General features: G+C 35.5%; 1 protein-coding gene across 1 annotated transcript in view; it reads left to right on the top strand.

Moving 5' to 3' along the window:
• CCSER1 (coiled-coil serine rich protein 1) overlaps window positions 1-17,126 on the top strand; it is a 641,015-nt gene that overhangs the window by 347,786 nt on the left and 276,103 nt on the right. The window contains exon 8 of the mRNA XM_032686628.1: window positions 7,774-7,857. Coding sequence (XP_032542519.1) covers window positions 7,774-7,857 — 84 coding nt within the window. The remainder of the gene's footprint in view (window positions 1-7,773; window positions 7,858-17,126) is intronic.

Raw genomic sequence — 17,126 nt, 5'->3', positions numbered from 1 at the left:
CTGGACAAACTGGTTGGTATTTATAGCTGGTATTGTATTGTCTGAGAAGACTTAAATTTTGTAGTATCTTTGTAGTTATGCTGTCATAGGACAATTATCTTTTGATAGCTGAATTACGTTGGTCTAAGTTACTTGGCAAAGCCTTTCTTGTTTGGTTGTTTGCTTCTTTTTTCTCAAAAACTCTTTAAGATAAACAAGTCTTGCCTTTTGTAATGACCATAATGTCAGTCCAGAAATCAGATTTCCTGTATGTATACAAAGTTGATGGTATTCAAAGATTGATGTAGCTGCATAAAACTTTCCGTCAGAATGTCCCATTGGTTGAACAAAGGTTTATTCTCAACTGAAAAATGCATTTTCATTTAAGGTCAGTAAGTCATGAGTATGCAGTTTGTGAGGGAGTCACGCTGACTGTATAGTCTAGTTAAGTCAATTGACTTTATACATGTGTACTTGGTGTGAAGTGTGTTCTCTGTAATTCAGAATCTATTCTTCCCTACTTATAGGAAGAGATAAAACTTCAGTACTTGTAGAGAAGCAGTGTGTGTCAGAGCTTAGTGTACTAAGTGGCAGTAAATAAAAGAGGATATACAAAATTTTTTATTTAGAGAAACAAATCTGACTGTGTTTAGCACGTATGTTAAAGGCAGGAAATCTTCATGTTTTATATGTGCAAATTTTACATAAAGTGTAGCAAGGTGTTCTGAAATATCAGAATGAATGACAGCTGTGCATCATTTTGCTATTCATTGCTATTTTCTTTTAAGGGTCAGTAATATTATACAGTGTGTTTATTTAAATATTTGAAAGTCTTTAAGCAGTAGCGAATTAGAACCATTAAATATAGTTTGAGAAGACATCATGTTCTCCACAATACACCTTCATGACATAAAAATAAACTGTGGTACTTCTGGGGTCTCGTTTTATCTGAATGTGAGGGTCTCTTTCTTTACTGTGTTAGAGCTGTGGATCTAGTTAGCCTTTTGGAAGGAGATAGATTGGTGTGAAAGTACTGAAAAAATTGCCAAAGCAAAGGTATTTGTTATTTGCACACAACATCCATATGTGCAAGCATTTGTATATTTGATCCTAAAGACCTGACTGGAATTACACATTATTTTCATCATTATAACCTCAAACAGAGCTGGCTGGATCTCTTCCTTCATATTCTCTTGAGAGGATTTAATAAGATTACTTCTGTTAATTCCAATGTGCTTGGAAGATCTCAAAACTTACTCATTGTTTCCCTTCATCTTCAGCAGTCTAAAATTATTTTTATGTAAAACAGTAATGGTAAAATATATATTTTGTCTTGTGATTATTGTGTACAAGATGTTGTTTTGTTTCCTCACAACTGGAAGAGCTGAAGTCACTATTTCCTAATGCTCCCCTTTCCTCCTGTCTGAAGCTTTCTTGTGGTTCCAGAAAGCAGGACAAAGAATATTTTAAAGCTCAAATGTTGAATTCAGCCTAAAATAATGGAAATGTTCACATTTTCAAGCTGATAGTAGAAGACTACAGTGGACTGAGAGGAGACTTGAGCTCGGTGGCCTGTGCTTTTTTGGAGCTAGAAGAAATTTTTCTATTCATCCCAGGGCAGCCAGGATCCAATTGGGGCTCATTCTGTTCTGTTTAGACAAATGAGATTTTGTGTAGGACATTATTCTCCGAATATGAAGAAATACATTTACTGATATGGCAGTAATGAAACTTTTACAAAAATGCTGCTGTTGGCAGATATTTTTACTTTACTTTTTTGACCTGAATGTTTTTTGTCATTCTGTTTGGCAGAAAGAAAGTGAGATACCAATGAAAAAGTGGCTGCATTTCAGTTGTGAGTGAAATTATATTTGTACAAAGTTATAGACTGATTCACATGAAAGATCTGTATACGTTACATGATGAATAAGGTTGTTTGCATGTAAGAGTGTGAACGGGTTTTGGTTTTGCTGATTTGGTTGGTACTAGGAAAGAAAATAGAAATTAATAGCTTATTTTTTTCCTGATGATAATAAGAGTTAATAGAATATTAAATTGCTAAACATTATGGTTGCAAACAGACAAAACCCCACCCTGATTATAGAAGGTTTTCTGCAAGTTAATAAGTGCAATGAAGTCTTCCAGAGAATTTGCAATACTGAAAGAAAATTGATGGTTGAAGAAGCACTCCTGGCAAATAAGATTTATTGTGGGGAAGAAGAAGAAGAAAAAGGTGTTTGTTTTCATATAAATAGATGCACCAGTAACAATGAGGGAGCTAGTCCAAGGGATGAGTCTTGAAATGCTAGTTTAAGATATCTGGGAGTAGTAATGTAACAGCACAGAATAAGAAATCTCTTCCACTAGCTACTCATTTGAAGTATGAAACTGATAGGGGAAACAATCAAACTGCTAACTCTTGCCTGTTATCCCTTCTTAGTAAAAGGATAGAAGGAAATAAGATGAAAGGTTTTTGTTTGTTGGAGTTTTTTTTTAAAGTTATTTTAATTTGACTTTCTTGTTGATTAAATTAGTAGAAACTCTTCTGGAAAATAGATTTACTTGGACCGTGAATGAATATAAAAAAGGGGGGAAAGCAGACCTGGCTTCCTGAGATCTTAATCATACCTCAGAAGTCTGCTGGAAGAGTCATCAGCATGTGAATAAGGATGATCTGTTTTTTGTAGTTAACTTAATTTCCAAAAAACTTTTAACAAGGCCCTTCATCAAAGGCTTTTAAAATATAAGAGGAAAGTCTTCTCTTGGATTAATGGCAGATGAGGTGTAGAGTACAAAAGACATGAGTAAGTAGTCATTTATTAAAGGAAGAATTATATTTCTAGAGGGTCCAGAGTAATCAGAATTAAAATGGGGTATGAAATGTTGCAGAAAGACTTCATCATACTAAATGATTTAAAGATGAAAGGCAGTTGAGATTCAATGTCAGCAGACACAGTGGAGTACCCAAGGGAACAACAGTCCTATTTTTCTAAATGAAGAACGAGAACTTTCAGACATAGTTCCTCAGAAAGACCTCCTTAATAATTATTAAAATTAAAAAAAGAAGTACATACAGTTGAGCCACTATTCTTGATAGTTCTTACAGCAGTCTTGACAGATTAGGTAGAGGGACATTGTTCCAAAAATTTGTTTATTCTGAAGTTTCTGACGTTTGACTTTAGGTTTGCAAAAGCGTGCTTGATTGTGTTTTTCCCCCTTCTATGCAAAACATAGCAGATGTGTGATTTTTTTTTTCTATAAATCTGTGCCCTTAAGATTTATTTTGAATAATTACTTAAAAATTAATCCAAAGCAAAATATCATAGTGCATTGTGTGAATGGATGGCTCATCTGCTGCTTTAGTGCTACATGGAACCCTGATTACCTGGTTTGAATGAATGATACAGTGCAACTAGAAAAGGTGGTTGATAGGTTTTGACCAGAGATACAGAGTGTCTTATGTAAGGACGAAGATATTTCTTAGCTTTAAACAGAGTGGACAGTAGTTATGCAGGAAGCATACAGACTTATAAAACAATGGAAGGTGTGGAGGAGATGGTTAGGAAGTAGTCCTGTCTTTTCTTAGGATAGGAGCAATTACATTGTTCTGCAGCAGGTTGAGAAAGAAGGATGGGGGGATTTCTTTCACTCGGTTGTTTTCTCTTAGTGAATGTGTGATTTATTTAGGGATATCACCAGAAGAGGTGTCATACTGTGTGTATGAGTTCTGACCATAAAGGAAGAATGAGTGAAGTGGTTATATTGGGAAAAATACATTCATATTGCTTGTTACTCTCTTGGCTGCTATTCATGGTTTCTGCAGATGAGACACATCTTCACCTTCATCTAGTATGATCATTCAGTTTTATGTTTTGCTGTTTATTAGTCAAGCTTCATTCCTTTAAAAGTAATGCTTTTAATTATTGCTCTGAAAGAGAGCAAATTTCAGCTGTAGTAAAAAAAAAGAAAACAACAACAACAAAAACAAACAAAAAAAACCCCAAATTAATTTGTCCAATCTGCATTTCCCAGTTAACATACACGTGAATCAGTGTGAAGAAAATATTATTTATTTAGCTCTATGTTCATAAATGTCTGAAGTTAAAGCCTACATAGCCTACGTAGTCTTTTTGATGCTACTTTCGTAGTAGAGTATCGAGTTCTAGTATTTCAATGGATATAGCTGCCGTAATTTGTCCAGTAAAATATTTATTGACATGTTCCATGCAACTGAACTTAGAACGTGTTATAATATTGCATAAGGATTTTTTTGGGAGATTAAGCACCTTTATTTATCATTATAAGATCAGGTCCCCTGCTCCCCAAGCTCCATTTGATTTCTTGATCAAGAAATGGAGTTGTTCCTTTAGAAATATCATTTGAATACTGAAGCTGTGTGGAAAGAAGATGTACAATATGATGTCTGTTTCTGATATGACCGTGGTTTCCTGCTTAAGGATTTTACTGACCTGTTTTGTTCCTACCAGAAAAATAACTTGCAGTGAGGCTCTGCTTTTGCTGGGTCAAGATGGCTGTGGGAGATTGCTCTGAGTTGCCTGTTAAGCTTTCTAACAGGAACTTCTGAGGCATGGACTTGCTCTCACCCTGGTACTGGGCTTAAGCAGCAGCTGGCAGGGCAGCTTGACGTGAGAAGCAGGAGAGTTAAGTGTGACCATTGCCTGCAGTCAGCGGCTGCTCTTTGGGAGCATTGTTGGGACTCCAGCCAAGACTAACTGGACTGGCACAGCACCAGAAAAACAGATGAGCCAAAAAAACAAAATCAATGTGCTTTGCACATGTGAAGAAGTGCAGCCAGCCAAATCATTTCTCTCTTGGTGTGATTGAAAGGAATTGATACAACAGATATAAATTGATACAGTAAGTAGAGCTAGAGTGAGCACAGAAAGGGAAAAAGTCATACTGCGTACATAAGGTGCCATGGTGGACATACATCAGGGGACCAGACCAGTGACTTCATTTTGACACCCTGAACCAAATAATGCAGGTTCAGGCTCTCTGCCTTGTGCTAGTATCGTTAAGACTTTGATTAAAACAAGAGTAACAATAACCCATACAACTACTCACGATCTGACAAAAACCTCATTTTTGAAAACATGGTCTGTAATATCTAGAAGTCTACTCATGTGTAATCTCAAATAATAAGATGCTCTTACTTATATTAAAACTGGATGTATCAATATGATACGCGTTAATACAAGTGGTGTCTCTGTTTGGGGATAGATAATGGTGCTACTCTACAATTTTCATGTAAGATCCACAAAACTACTTGTTGCTTTTCAGCTGTCAGATATTATAAAGTGAACTGTAAAAGATGTCCACAATCCTGTACATAGTCTAGACTCCTATGCTGTTGGCATTAAAATCTTATACGCTTGTGTTTTCTCTGAATGTTCTAGGCAGGTATCCAGAAATGGATTAATTTTGCCGTATAGATCTGCTGTATAACTTAGAGGAAGCTTCAACTGTTACATCATTTATGCATCTTTCTCGACCTAGTATTCAGTTTTAAATTTCTTAGTTTGATTTGTTCTAGGATTGTTTTCTTAAGACACTACATCCTAAGTAATTGCTGATTTTTTGCAGTACCCTAAGTTGGTAAACAATCTGTTTAGCATCCAAAATTCAGCACATTTATCAAGTGAGTTTTATGATATTCTAATTTTGTGGTACAATTTTGGAAGCATATTCTTATTAGTATCAAAGGAAAAGCAGTACATTTATCTTCCATAATATTTGGTTAGTTCTGTTTATAGCCCTTTGATTATAGTAAGCATGATATGCCTATTTGTTCCAAAGTATGAAGAAGTATAAAGTAAGTATATATGTAAATTATGGAAATAATGGAAATTATTATGCTTTTTGGCACTTACACATAACCTGCTGCAGCTGTCTTCGCACACAGAACAATTTGTCATCTCGTGACCTGATCTGATGAGAAACAGATTTGCTATTATGTTTAGCATTTTCCCAAATGGACAGAATTAAACAGGAAAATACTAGCATTGAGACGTAGCAATCACTGTCATAGCTGATGACTGAAAGTAAGTAAGAGGATGATAATTTGAAGAATATTCTGACCATAAATGTGTACGATAATAGCAGCAGATCCATAGTGAACGTGCAGATAAGTCGTGATTTTTTTTTTTCAGTATCAGAGCATATAAGTGAAGAAAATGATAAACAGCTGCTTTTACATTTTTATTAGGTGCACTTGGAATTTAGACTACAAACCTTTATGATTATATTTAATAAAAGAAAGTAGTTTGAAGATGCACAGTTTTATTTACAGGTCATGCTGTGTCTAAGAGTTCTCTTTAAGAATGAGATGTTAATTGACTTCTCTTTTTATCAAATATTTCCAAAATCTTGGACAAGCCTGTTATAAACATGGCTACTGCAATGGAGAGCAGAATTCTTATCCTTTTTTCATAATAAAATAATGAACAGCATTCATAAAAATAATGAGAATAACATTATAACATGTAATACTCTATGTAATATGTAGTACATATCATTTATTAAACTCAGCAAAATGGCCTCAAAGCTACAGTGTGTACAGGAGCGTAAATTGAATTATTTGGACTGATGTTTTCATAGCATCCATGTTCTCGTTAGACCGATAACCTTGATAAAATATTGATATAAACTCATTTTGCAGGAGGATAAGTAATCAAAACCACATCAGTACTGACAGAGTTCAGGTTTATCACGCTTGTTATACCCTTTTGAATCCCTGAACTCTACATGGTCTTAATTTCTGCACTCTTACACTTGTTATTAGCTGATAACTAGAGGTCCAATTTTTTTATTTTTAAATGAAGTGTTCTGCAAATACCAGCAGATTTCCATAAGTTTTCTTGTTGTACGGCTTTTATGTGTGGGTTTTTTAAAATATTGGTACTCCAAACCATTAAATTTCCCAAACTAAATATATTTCCATGGTAGAAGGATATAGAGATCTTCAGTTACATTTATATGACTAGCTAATTGGCTGGTTAGTTTCTTATGTCTTTACTCGACAGTGCAGTCATTTAATTTGAGTTTCTCCTCTTGGGTGTTTATCAGAACAACACAAAGCTACGTGATCGATATTTCTTCTTCAGTTAAGGTGTTCAGATTTACATGAACCCATTAAATTGCCTGTGGACAGCTTGCATACTGCCTCATGGACCTGGGTTTTGCTACAGTTTTAGCTATTAGATTCATTTTCATGCAAGTCAAATTGAATTCTAGTCAATGGTTATGCTGCTAAGTGGTAACTATTTTCTTTTCTCCCCTAGTTAATACCAGAACTGCTGCTGTTTTGGCTGGTGTGGGACAAAAGATGTATGCGTGCTTTGCTTTTGCTCTGGATGTCTGTTGTGCTTTCTTTTTCTTCTCTCCAAGATCAAGAGCTCTGCAATAATGTTTCTAAACTGATATTTCTCTAATGTTGTTTTGTATGATTAAAATTATAACATTTCATAGCTGTTCCTTAAATGAAAAAGAATGACCTGATAGGATCTTCAGTAAAAAGACTTAAAAATCCAGAAAACAAAGAAATGGACTTCTGTGCAGGGAGCTATTCACATTTCTGTATAATGTCTTTGGATGCATTAATTTGTTTATGAAGCAGCTTAGAAAATGTTATTGAAAATACCACACATGACAAAGGAGAATTGAGTTTCATTATTTGAATGTAATTATCTCACACTGTGTGAAACAGCCTTTTCTTGTCAAGAGCAAAGTAAAAGTGTTAAGCCTATTATAATATCTCTTTTGATGTTTTTGTAGGATGGAATAAAAGATGAATGCTCGGTACTGAAGCTGCAGCTGACGGAGAGAGATGAACTCATAGCCCAACTTCGTGAGGAGCTGGTAAGCAGAAGAAGCAATCTTTTTTTTTTTTTTTTTTTTCTGGTGATTTTGAGTTTGTTTACCTGATAATGTCACTCCAAGAGCAGAAATTAAAGAAATACAATTTCACACCCTCTACAGAGTAGCTAGCCTAGGGCTATGCTAATCATATGGATAAACACTGATAACACTGACTGTACATTTCTAGGGACTTGTCAGCCTCTGAAGTGGCTATCTAGATTCACTGCTAGTAGACGTTTCTTTGAAAAGATTGTGTTGACAGTTGTCTTGATCAGAGGCAGATTAAGTAGCACAGCACTGTATGCATATGCCAGAAATCTTGAAGGGCCATGCACATGCCTGATAAATTGTCAGTACTTCTCCCATGAGCTGCTTTTCACATGCACAAGATTGTTCAGTAGAAAATGAAATGCCTTTTTTTTTAATCCATAATGGATGTCTTTACATAAAATAATAAATATTCTTACATTTGCTAAACCTTTCTATAGCATATGGGCTACTAATTCTTGACTACTACCATTTTAAGGATAGACAGAATACTTTCCAGTGACTGAAGGAAGTTAAATACCTAATATAGAAATTAAAAACATCAAACACATGAAAATGCATTTTATTATTCTATTAGGCTGTATTAGCAGAATTTTAAAATTCCTTTTTTGGTGGAACATGGATGTCTTCAGTATTTTTAAATAAAGGAAGAGCAATTTTTTACCTCCTTGCTCACAGAGAACTGAAACGCTCTGCAGAGAAAGCATGTAGGGTCACCACATTCAGGAAGGCATTCAAACATGCATTCCTTCTATGAAAACTGCAGGTGTGCAGGCACCTAAGATTTTTTTCTTAGCACCCTTTGGGATGTGGGGTTGTTTCCTTAATTAGATCTTAATTAGCTGATCTACCTCAGGGCCTTTTTGTGCTTTTCTCTCTCATGCCTCATGGCTAGCTCAGAACTGGAACAGAATTAATTCAGGTCTATCTATTATTGCATCTTTTATATGTTCACTAAAAACACCAGTATACTTTTATGCCAAATAGCTAAGTTTCAAGTTGCATGCAAAAAATGTAATGCTGCTCAAGGATGAAAGATTCCTTTGCTATAGTAACATCTGCAAAATAAATACAGGTCATCAATATTCTTTGTTTCATATTTGGCTACATTAAGAAATGATATAGTATGTAATTATTATCTAAAATTAAATGACAAAATGGGACACGGGGTACATCAAGCTTCTGCACAGTCCTGGAGCATTAATTTTATATCAGTCTAGTTCAGAACATATGCTATTTAACTGGTCGGCAATTTTGTCAATGTGAAATTACCCTGTGTTGATACAGGGAGCTGTAGCTCATTTGCTGTTAACTATTGTCAAAGTTCATCTGTATATATGTCAGTCTCACAGGGAACTGTCATAATAGACAAAAAACCTATAACTTCCTAGGGCTATGAAATAAGTAGATTTCTGTATGATTGAAAGTAAGTGTCATGGATTTAATGCATGATTAATTGACTTCAGTTTTGACACTCTAGGACTTGTAAAAGGAGTGCAGGTGAGATTCCTGAGACCACATTTAGTCATTTGAAATTAAGTTTTGAAAGGACTCAATATATTATCTAACTTACACCTATTGTACTAAATAAAGAGAGATTGGAAGGTGAATATGACCGAAACTACTTTTAGTTTAGAAAAAAAAGTAGTGGGTGCCCACAGGATTGGAAAAAAAGGATTTTTATTTTTTTGTCTGAGATATCTAAGTACAGTCATAAATGATTTTTTTTTTAATCTCTACTATGTTTTCTTCTGCAATAAAATTTATCTGTAAAAAGGTGGGGGTTTTGTTTGTTTAAGGGTGCAGTGTTGTAAGACATGCCAGGATTTCTAAAGCAGCTAGAATTAGTGGCAGTCTAGTAAAAGAGCTCACTTAGAAGTTGTGCCAGAACTGAACATTATGACAGTCTTTCATTAACAATGTGATTTTATCACATTGTAGGATCACTGAACTAAAGTCTACTTATTGAAGGACCTCAGCAATCCAGTTGGGGAAGTACCCACTCAGCTTAGGCATGGGCACTGTCTAAGGTTAGGTGGCTATGAAACAGCGATTTCCAATGACATTTTTGATCTTGAGCATCTAAAAAAGGCTCAATATGGTTACAGCAAACCCTTGTTGTTTCTCTGTTGCTTCTGATGAGCCTGTATGAAGCTGATGATGCAATCTGAAGTCCTCTGAGGAGAAGCAGGACTTTGGTCCCTCTGGACACCACCATTTGCACTGCACATCCAGTGCTCTCTTCCTGGAGGTGCCCTGGGCCCTGCCACCATGGGACTTCATGAGGTTTGCTCTTGATTGTGTGAGGTATTCTTAGGAGCTGCATGCAGTGGACTGTTCAGGAAAAGCAAGCTCTCTTTTCAGAGCTGTTAGAAATGAATTAAATTTAAAATGATTGCTAGAAAATTCTGATAATGTTTTCTTTGCTTACATAAAATTGGCCAAAAATGATACAAAGCATGCTTTAATATTCTGCAAATGCTATAGTTACATATGTGTTTGTAAGACTGTAAATATTCAGAAAGTGAATGTTTACATAAGTTAAGAGCAGTAATTTTTGGCTAATGAAACTGTACATGTTTCCACGTCTGCAATTTATTACAGGCTTAGCACTTAATGGATAACTACCATTTTTATTCTTGTATCTTAGGGCAACCCATGTTCCACTGTCATTCTGAATATGGAAATGTAAAATTTGTAAATACAACCTACCTATCTTGAAATTGTGGCATCATGATGCTAATTCAGAGATAGCACATAAAAATTGGTTTGAGTGGGAGTCAGTTTTGTACTTCTTGAGAAATACATGGAAATCTGTACTTTCCTTGTTGTTTTCCATTAAGTTGAATGTTTGCATGTAGATGTAAACCCCTTGGTTAATTGGCTTTACTGCAGAACTCTTCAACTAAACTAAAGTGAATTTCAGGTAAATTTTGGCTCTCCAGGAGCTTTTACTTCTTTCTTTTCTCTCATTTTTCTGGCGTTTCCTAGTTACCTTCCCCTCTCCCCTTGGATATTTTTTTTAACTTTCAAATAGTGTAAAGAAGTATTTCTGCCTCGTTTGAGTGCATTATGAAGGAGACTTTGCACAGAGCTGAGGGTGGAAAATGTCAAGGGGGAGTGTGAGCTGACTTACTGTAAGCTGATGAAGGTTCAAAACACCTGAAACTGTTCTCTCTTGTAATTGTTACCTAGCTTTTTAAGGGAGAAAAAGATTAATACTTCAGGAATGAAAATAAGGGTTTAGATGCTCAGCTACAATACCGAGGTGAAAAGGATAAAATGCAAGGAGCAATCACCTACCTCTGAGCAAAGAAAAAAGAACACATAAAAGTAGTCTCTTACGAATTTTTTGTTTGTTCTCTTTTTAGTGATTATTTTGAATTGACTCCCTTGGTCATCAGAAGGGTGTTTGTTTGTCTTTGGAGAAATAAATAGGGTTAGGCAGGGAAGTGGGATTAATTCCTCTAAGCTCCCATTATGTCCTGAAAAATACGTGCTTCAGAAATTGAAGGAGAGTTTGTCTTCCGAGATGTCAGGTGTAAAACCTGCTTTAAGGCTCCCTGTAAAGGTAAACCTCAGCAGAAACTGAAAATTTGGGATCAAAACATCGCTTTGTCTCAAGGCTCTACTCATTTGTGAAAATATTATCTTATGTAGTAAATCAAAGAAATTAATTGTATCCATTCTGCAGGTTTTGGTAATGGAGTCATTCATGTGGTCTTATTTTTTTTTTTTTTTCATTTTTCTCTTTTCTTTCTCCCTTCTCCACCCCCCCAAATTAACCAAAATAAATGAATGTCTTAGTTTTCATTGGGCACAAAGATGTTTGAAACCTTGGCTGTCTCATGCCCAACTCTACCTGTAACTGCATCTTTACGTACGTTTTCCCAAATCGATCTTTTTCCACTGCAGTGTGGGCACTTAGAATGACTTTAAGCAGAAAATATTTTCATGGTATATTGGCAAAAATAACTGACTGCTGTTTACAGTAACATTTATTCTATTGCTGTCATTGGTACAGCGACATTCACACTGAAAAATGAATGTTAACAGCATTATCCTTTCAACCTTGATTCCCTGTGTAACTTGAGTCATGTGTCATGTGCCACAGAAATAAAAAATGTAGTAGGCAGTTTGAGTGGATTCTGAGTAGAACTGGAGGCAAAGTTAGGTCAGGAAATTAATCCCCCTTATGGCCTAGCTGTTGGAGAGACTTTTCTGCTGCAGAGGTGGCTCTTTATCAAGTATTTAGACTTTTTACATTTATGGAATAGGTAGGTACAGTGCTAGCTAAGTGGGCTTTTCGTCAAGGTGTAGAAGCTAATCCTTTAGGACTGGATATTCCATAAGACATAGCTGCCTTTTTTTTTGGTCTTTTCAAATCATAAACAAGCTCTACTTCCTTGCCCAAAACTTTATGTTAAATGATTTGAGGAGGTGGGGGGCTTGTACCGTAATTTGGGGGAGGAGGTGTGTGTATGTGGTTGTTTTTGGGAGGAAAGTGGGGTTTTTTGGTTTGTTTGGGGGGGTATGTTTGTTTGTTTGTTTGTTTGTTGCTGTTTCCTAAATATAATGGGAGGGCAAGAATGATGGCAAGCTTAGCTGTTTCTGTAGATTGATTTCAATAATGGGCAATTAGCCAATTGCTGATGTTTTGAAGTATCATGAAGATGAGTACTTGTTATTCAGCTTTGAAGTGTAACAGAAAGCGTTAGATGCGTTTGAATCCTGCTGATGAACTGTTTATGAAAGACACTTAGGTTAAGTGTAAAAATCACCTTATGTAGTTATGCCGATATAGATCCCTTCAATTTTAGTCTTAACATCACAACTTGTTTTGACAGGCAAATAATGATTTTTTTTTTTTTAATGAACTTGTGGTAAAATGATTTTTTTTTAATTGTTAGGAAAAAGTGAAATTTTAATTAGTCCAGGCTATTTTGAAAATTTGAAAAAAGTTGTCTTTGAAACATTAAGGCAATCACATAATTCCCATTCAAAAGGAATAATAGTCCTTATGTTTTTTAAAAAAGTAATCTAAATTAATTGTTACACTGATTATCCATTTTTTCTACATTCTACTGGTTTGTAGTGTTATTACATGTTGGCTATTTTATGAGAAGATATTATAGACCTGTGGATGACTTACATAAGAACCAGCATTTGTAAGTACTTTCAAATCCTCCTACTTCCTCATATTTAGGAAATTTTTGGAGTAGAAAAGAAATAGATTAGGTATACTTAAACATTATTAAAGTATCAGCCTTCTTCCCCCTTTTTTATGGGAGAATTAATTGCTTTTATTCGAGAAAAGACTTATCTTGGCAGTAATTACTCTCTGAATCAGTTCCATAAGACAGACATGAAGTGTGAAAATGGCAATATCCTATTACACACAACGAGGATTAGGCTCCAATTCCTCTTTACACCAGACCCTTGATGAAAAGCTGCCAGTCAGATAGAATCTTTAATATTCCTTGGCGCTTGTGGAGGTGATTCTGCATATGAGTTTGTCTCTACTACAAAACATTTTCCTATTGTGGTGTTTGGCATAGATAAAAAAATATGACAGTAGCATTAAGTAGTGTATTCCTGGTCTCACTGAGACTCTGCTCAGAAAAATAACACTGCAAAAATGAGCAAACCTGAAATAATAAATTTGCTCAAAGTGTCCCTTGAGACACAGTGCCAAGGCTTACCCTCCTGTAGTAGTAATGCACTGTGTATGCTTGTCTTCAACAGGAGTGTCACTTGAGTGTCAGCTGTAGACAGGTGGCTTCGTGAGATATGCGCTCATTTTCCTGACAGGCTTTCTACTATAATCAGGCAATTCTGATCTGGCCTTATGCCAAAATCTTGGAGAACTTTAATTTTTGATCTATCTGAAGGACAAAATGTAGGTCTCAATTTCACCTTTCCTTTTTTTTTCAATTCATTTTTTTAACAAGTTTTAAGTCTAGTAAAGATCTAAAGGTGGCTGACAATTGAAGGTCCTTTTGCAGTAGGCATATTCAGGGAGGGGTAGGCTTTGCTGGTTGTGCAGCTGTTTCTTTTCAGTTTGCTCCAGGGGACAGAAGCCTTTTGGTGATCTTAGAATGTTTAAGCCATTAACTGTTTCAGTCTCTGATGGTAAGAAAAGGAAAATCCATGTGGTTTTGTAAGTGCTAGGAATAAAGGATATGAGGTCAGCAAAGAACCGGTGTGATTTTTTGTGTTGTTTAGATTGCTCAAAAATCTATTTTTTTTTTTAATTTAGTTTGTGTTTTTCATATAAACATGCGCACATAGAAATATATATATATTTACAGTAATACATGTATTTAGAGAAACACAGAAACATGCACATATTCACACACAAATGCACATGCTGTCTCTCATTCAGTGTCTCCTTGGTAGTTACCTTGCACTCAAGAATGGCTTACACTTTATGATAAAGAGGGTCGTAGAAGGAAAGCTGGCTAAAAATATTGAAATTCATTGCTGCTTGACATGGCCCAATGTTAGATGAATTCTCAAAGAAGTACTTAAGTTTGAGCTGGCATGAAGGTGACTGCTGTCAGTATCATCTAATGGAATACTATTGTGTATGTGTGTTTAAAAAAGCATAGAGGAAAGTAATGTTGCTTAAAATCAAATACACATACGCTGAAAAGCTTCTTTTGCTTCTGAAGACCAGCAGTTTAATTTGTATGACTTAACAGCTTCAGTATGTTGCTAAAGGCATGTGTGTGACACATTTTTATTGTAGTTGTCTCATAAATGCATTATCCTCAACTCTGCACCATGGTGTTTAATGAATCAACTGGTAGTGTTATTTCTTTCAATAATTAATTTTCAGATTGGGGAAATACTTTTACTTTTTAGAATGTTTCATCTGTCTGTGTAGTTCACTAAGGATTGATAGGAGGATAATGGGGTTTTTTGGTGTGTTTTTTTTTTTTTCCTTCCCCTTAGTTATAGTTTAGTGCCTTGTCCAGTTTCATACCTGAGCATGATTCACAGAAAAGTCTGTGCATAAACACTGGTGTAGCAACATCACAATGAGGAATCATCTGTATTTTAATGGCAGAATACAATTTTTCTTTACGTTCTGGTGACATTCTTTAAGGCAAGAGTGTTATGAGGTTTTTGTCCTCAATTAATATTGTTTCATTCACTCATGGTATATTCATGTCCAGAGGTGAGGTTTTGCTGGCACTTTTCCTCCTGTCAAAAGAGATTTTAAACTCAGTCACGTCGAGGTTGCTGTGGCCAAGGTGGCCACCAATCTCCACTTCGCTCATGCAATCCACTGTGTTGACAAGCAGCAGATCAGCAGACATACCCAGTTTGTCTATGTGAAGCTTTAGCTCTGAAATTGAGAATGTATTTCTGTTACCCCCTCCAGCTTTTGGAGAGCAAAACTGTCCTTTTCCATAGCTGTTTCCCATGTTTGGGAGAAGTGAATTAAATAGAATTAAGTATTATTGATCTTCTGTGTTTGAGTAGCTAATCATTATCTTGCATGTCCTCTGTTATCTCTGTTATTTTTGCCAGCATATGTGGGAAGGATGCTGGTCCTAAAGAGCTACTAGAAGTGGCCATTTATCCATCCGTGTGTTTCAGAGAATTTAGATAAATGCCTTTTTTCACAATATATATTTGACATGAAGTGGTAGGTTTTGGTCATGGGGTCAAGCCTCTTTCTTCCATCCAGATTTTCAGTGCTCCACTTTGGATTGGTCTACTGCTGCTTTGATTTCCTACATCTTTCTTCATCTTTTGAAATATAGTTCCCTTCTTTCTATAGAATCCACGCAGTCTGCACATCTTTTAATGTCTTGTCCATGTTTTATCAATTCTTGATCCAGAAGCTTGTTTGATGCCCATTTCTAGTTTTTTGAGTGAAGGCTGCTACTGTTTTCAAGCTTTGACATTTGTACTGATGTTCAAGTGTAATCTCCTCTCATGATGAGATTTCTTCAGTATCCCAGTGCAACAAGAAAGGAATGGATTCCACGGCAAAGTTGTCCGAGTGACCTGCTGATTACCCTGTATTTAAGCTGGGTGTTTGGTGAGGTAGGCAGGGGTCTGTACAAATGCTTCTTCATCCTCCAGGGAGGAGGCAGATGACTGAAGAGCTGTAATTCTTTTATGATGAATGGTAGTAAAAAGTGCCATGTGGGATATCATTGATAAAAAGTGTGTTAGAAGACTATACACAAAAGCCTGAGTAGTGTCCTAGCAGAAGCTGGCTTTCAGATTTCTACTTTCATTGGCAAATTCTTTCCAAAAAATATTACTCAAGTAATCTCCTTTCATATTTTGTCTCCCTTGATAGTTTAATTAGATGAACTCTTTATATTCCCTTGTATCTTGATTAGAAGACAATAAAATGATTGTATATGGTCATAATCAGAAAATCAAATAAAAAACAATCTCACTGACTTTTAGCCACATATTACAGTTAAATTATAAGGAGAAAAAAAGCTACTGGTTAATAGTAAATCAACTTAATCTCACTCGTACATTTATTTGGTTTGTCTGGAGTATTCAATTCTGAGTATTTTTTCATTAGGTTGCTCTGTATGGCTACTAAAATAAACGTAATAAACTATGTCTTAATATTCTTTGTTGACTTCAGAATATAGAGTGAAAATATATCTTTTTGAGTTTGGTTGGTGAGGGTTTTTTTTTCAGAGCTGTTGTTCATGAATTATTCAGTATGTTTGAAATGTACTTAACGTATTTCAACGTTTTCTAGTAATAATGGAAGACATTTATCTTACACTTCCCAATTTGACTTACAGATGATATTGTTTTTCTCAAAGGGAGCTCTGATGATTTACCAGAAGAGTAATAGAGTTTGCAGGCTGTGATATTTATCAGAATTCGCCGATTATTAACACAGGATTTTATAAAACCAGACTTTCTCACAGTGTGATATTTGTGTTGCAACTTACAAATGAGGGTTTCACCAAACAGTGCTACTTGAGAAATAGGATGCTGTATTATTCTGGCTTTAGAAAGAACAAGTGGAGCTATTGTGCTACTAGTATGGTGATGAGAAGGAATAAAAATGAACTATGTAAACTTGCTTCAGTCTGGTTGGTGTGGTTGTGGTGGAGCTCAGGTTAATAGGCTGAAAAAATAAAAAGTGGAAGTAATTAAAGGGTGATCTAAAGAAGCAGGAGAACTCATTCTATTTTTTTTATCTGAACTGTGTATTTATCATTCTG

Source organism: Chiroxiphia lanceolata, chromosome 4, assembly GCF_009829145.1.
Source record: "Chiroxiphia lanceolata isolate bChiLan1 chromosome 4, bChiLan1.pri, whole genome shotgun sequence".
Taxonomy (NCBI): Eukaryota; Metazoa; Chordata; class Aves; order Passeriformes; family Pipridae; genus Chiroxiphia; species Chiroxiphia lanceolata.
This window is presented reverse-complemented; position numbering and strand designations above follow the sequence as displayed.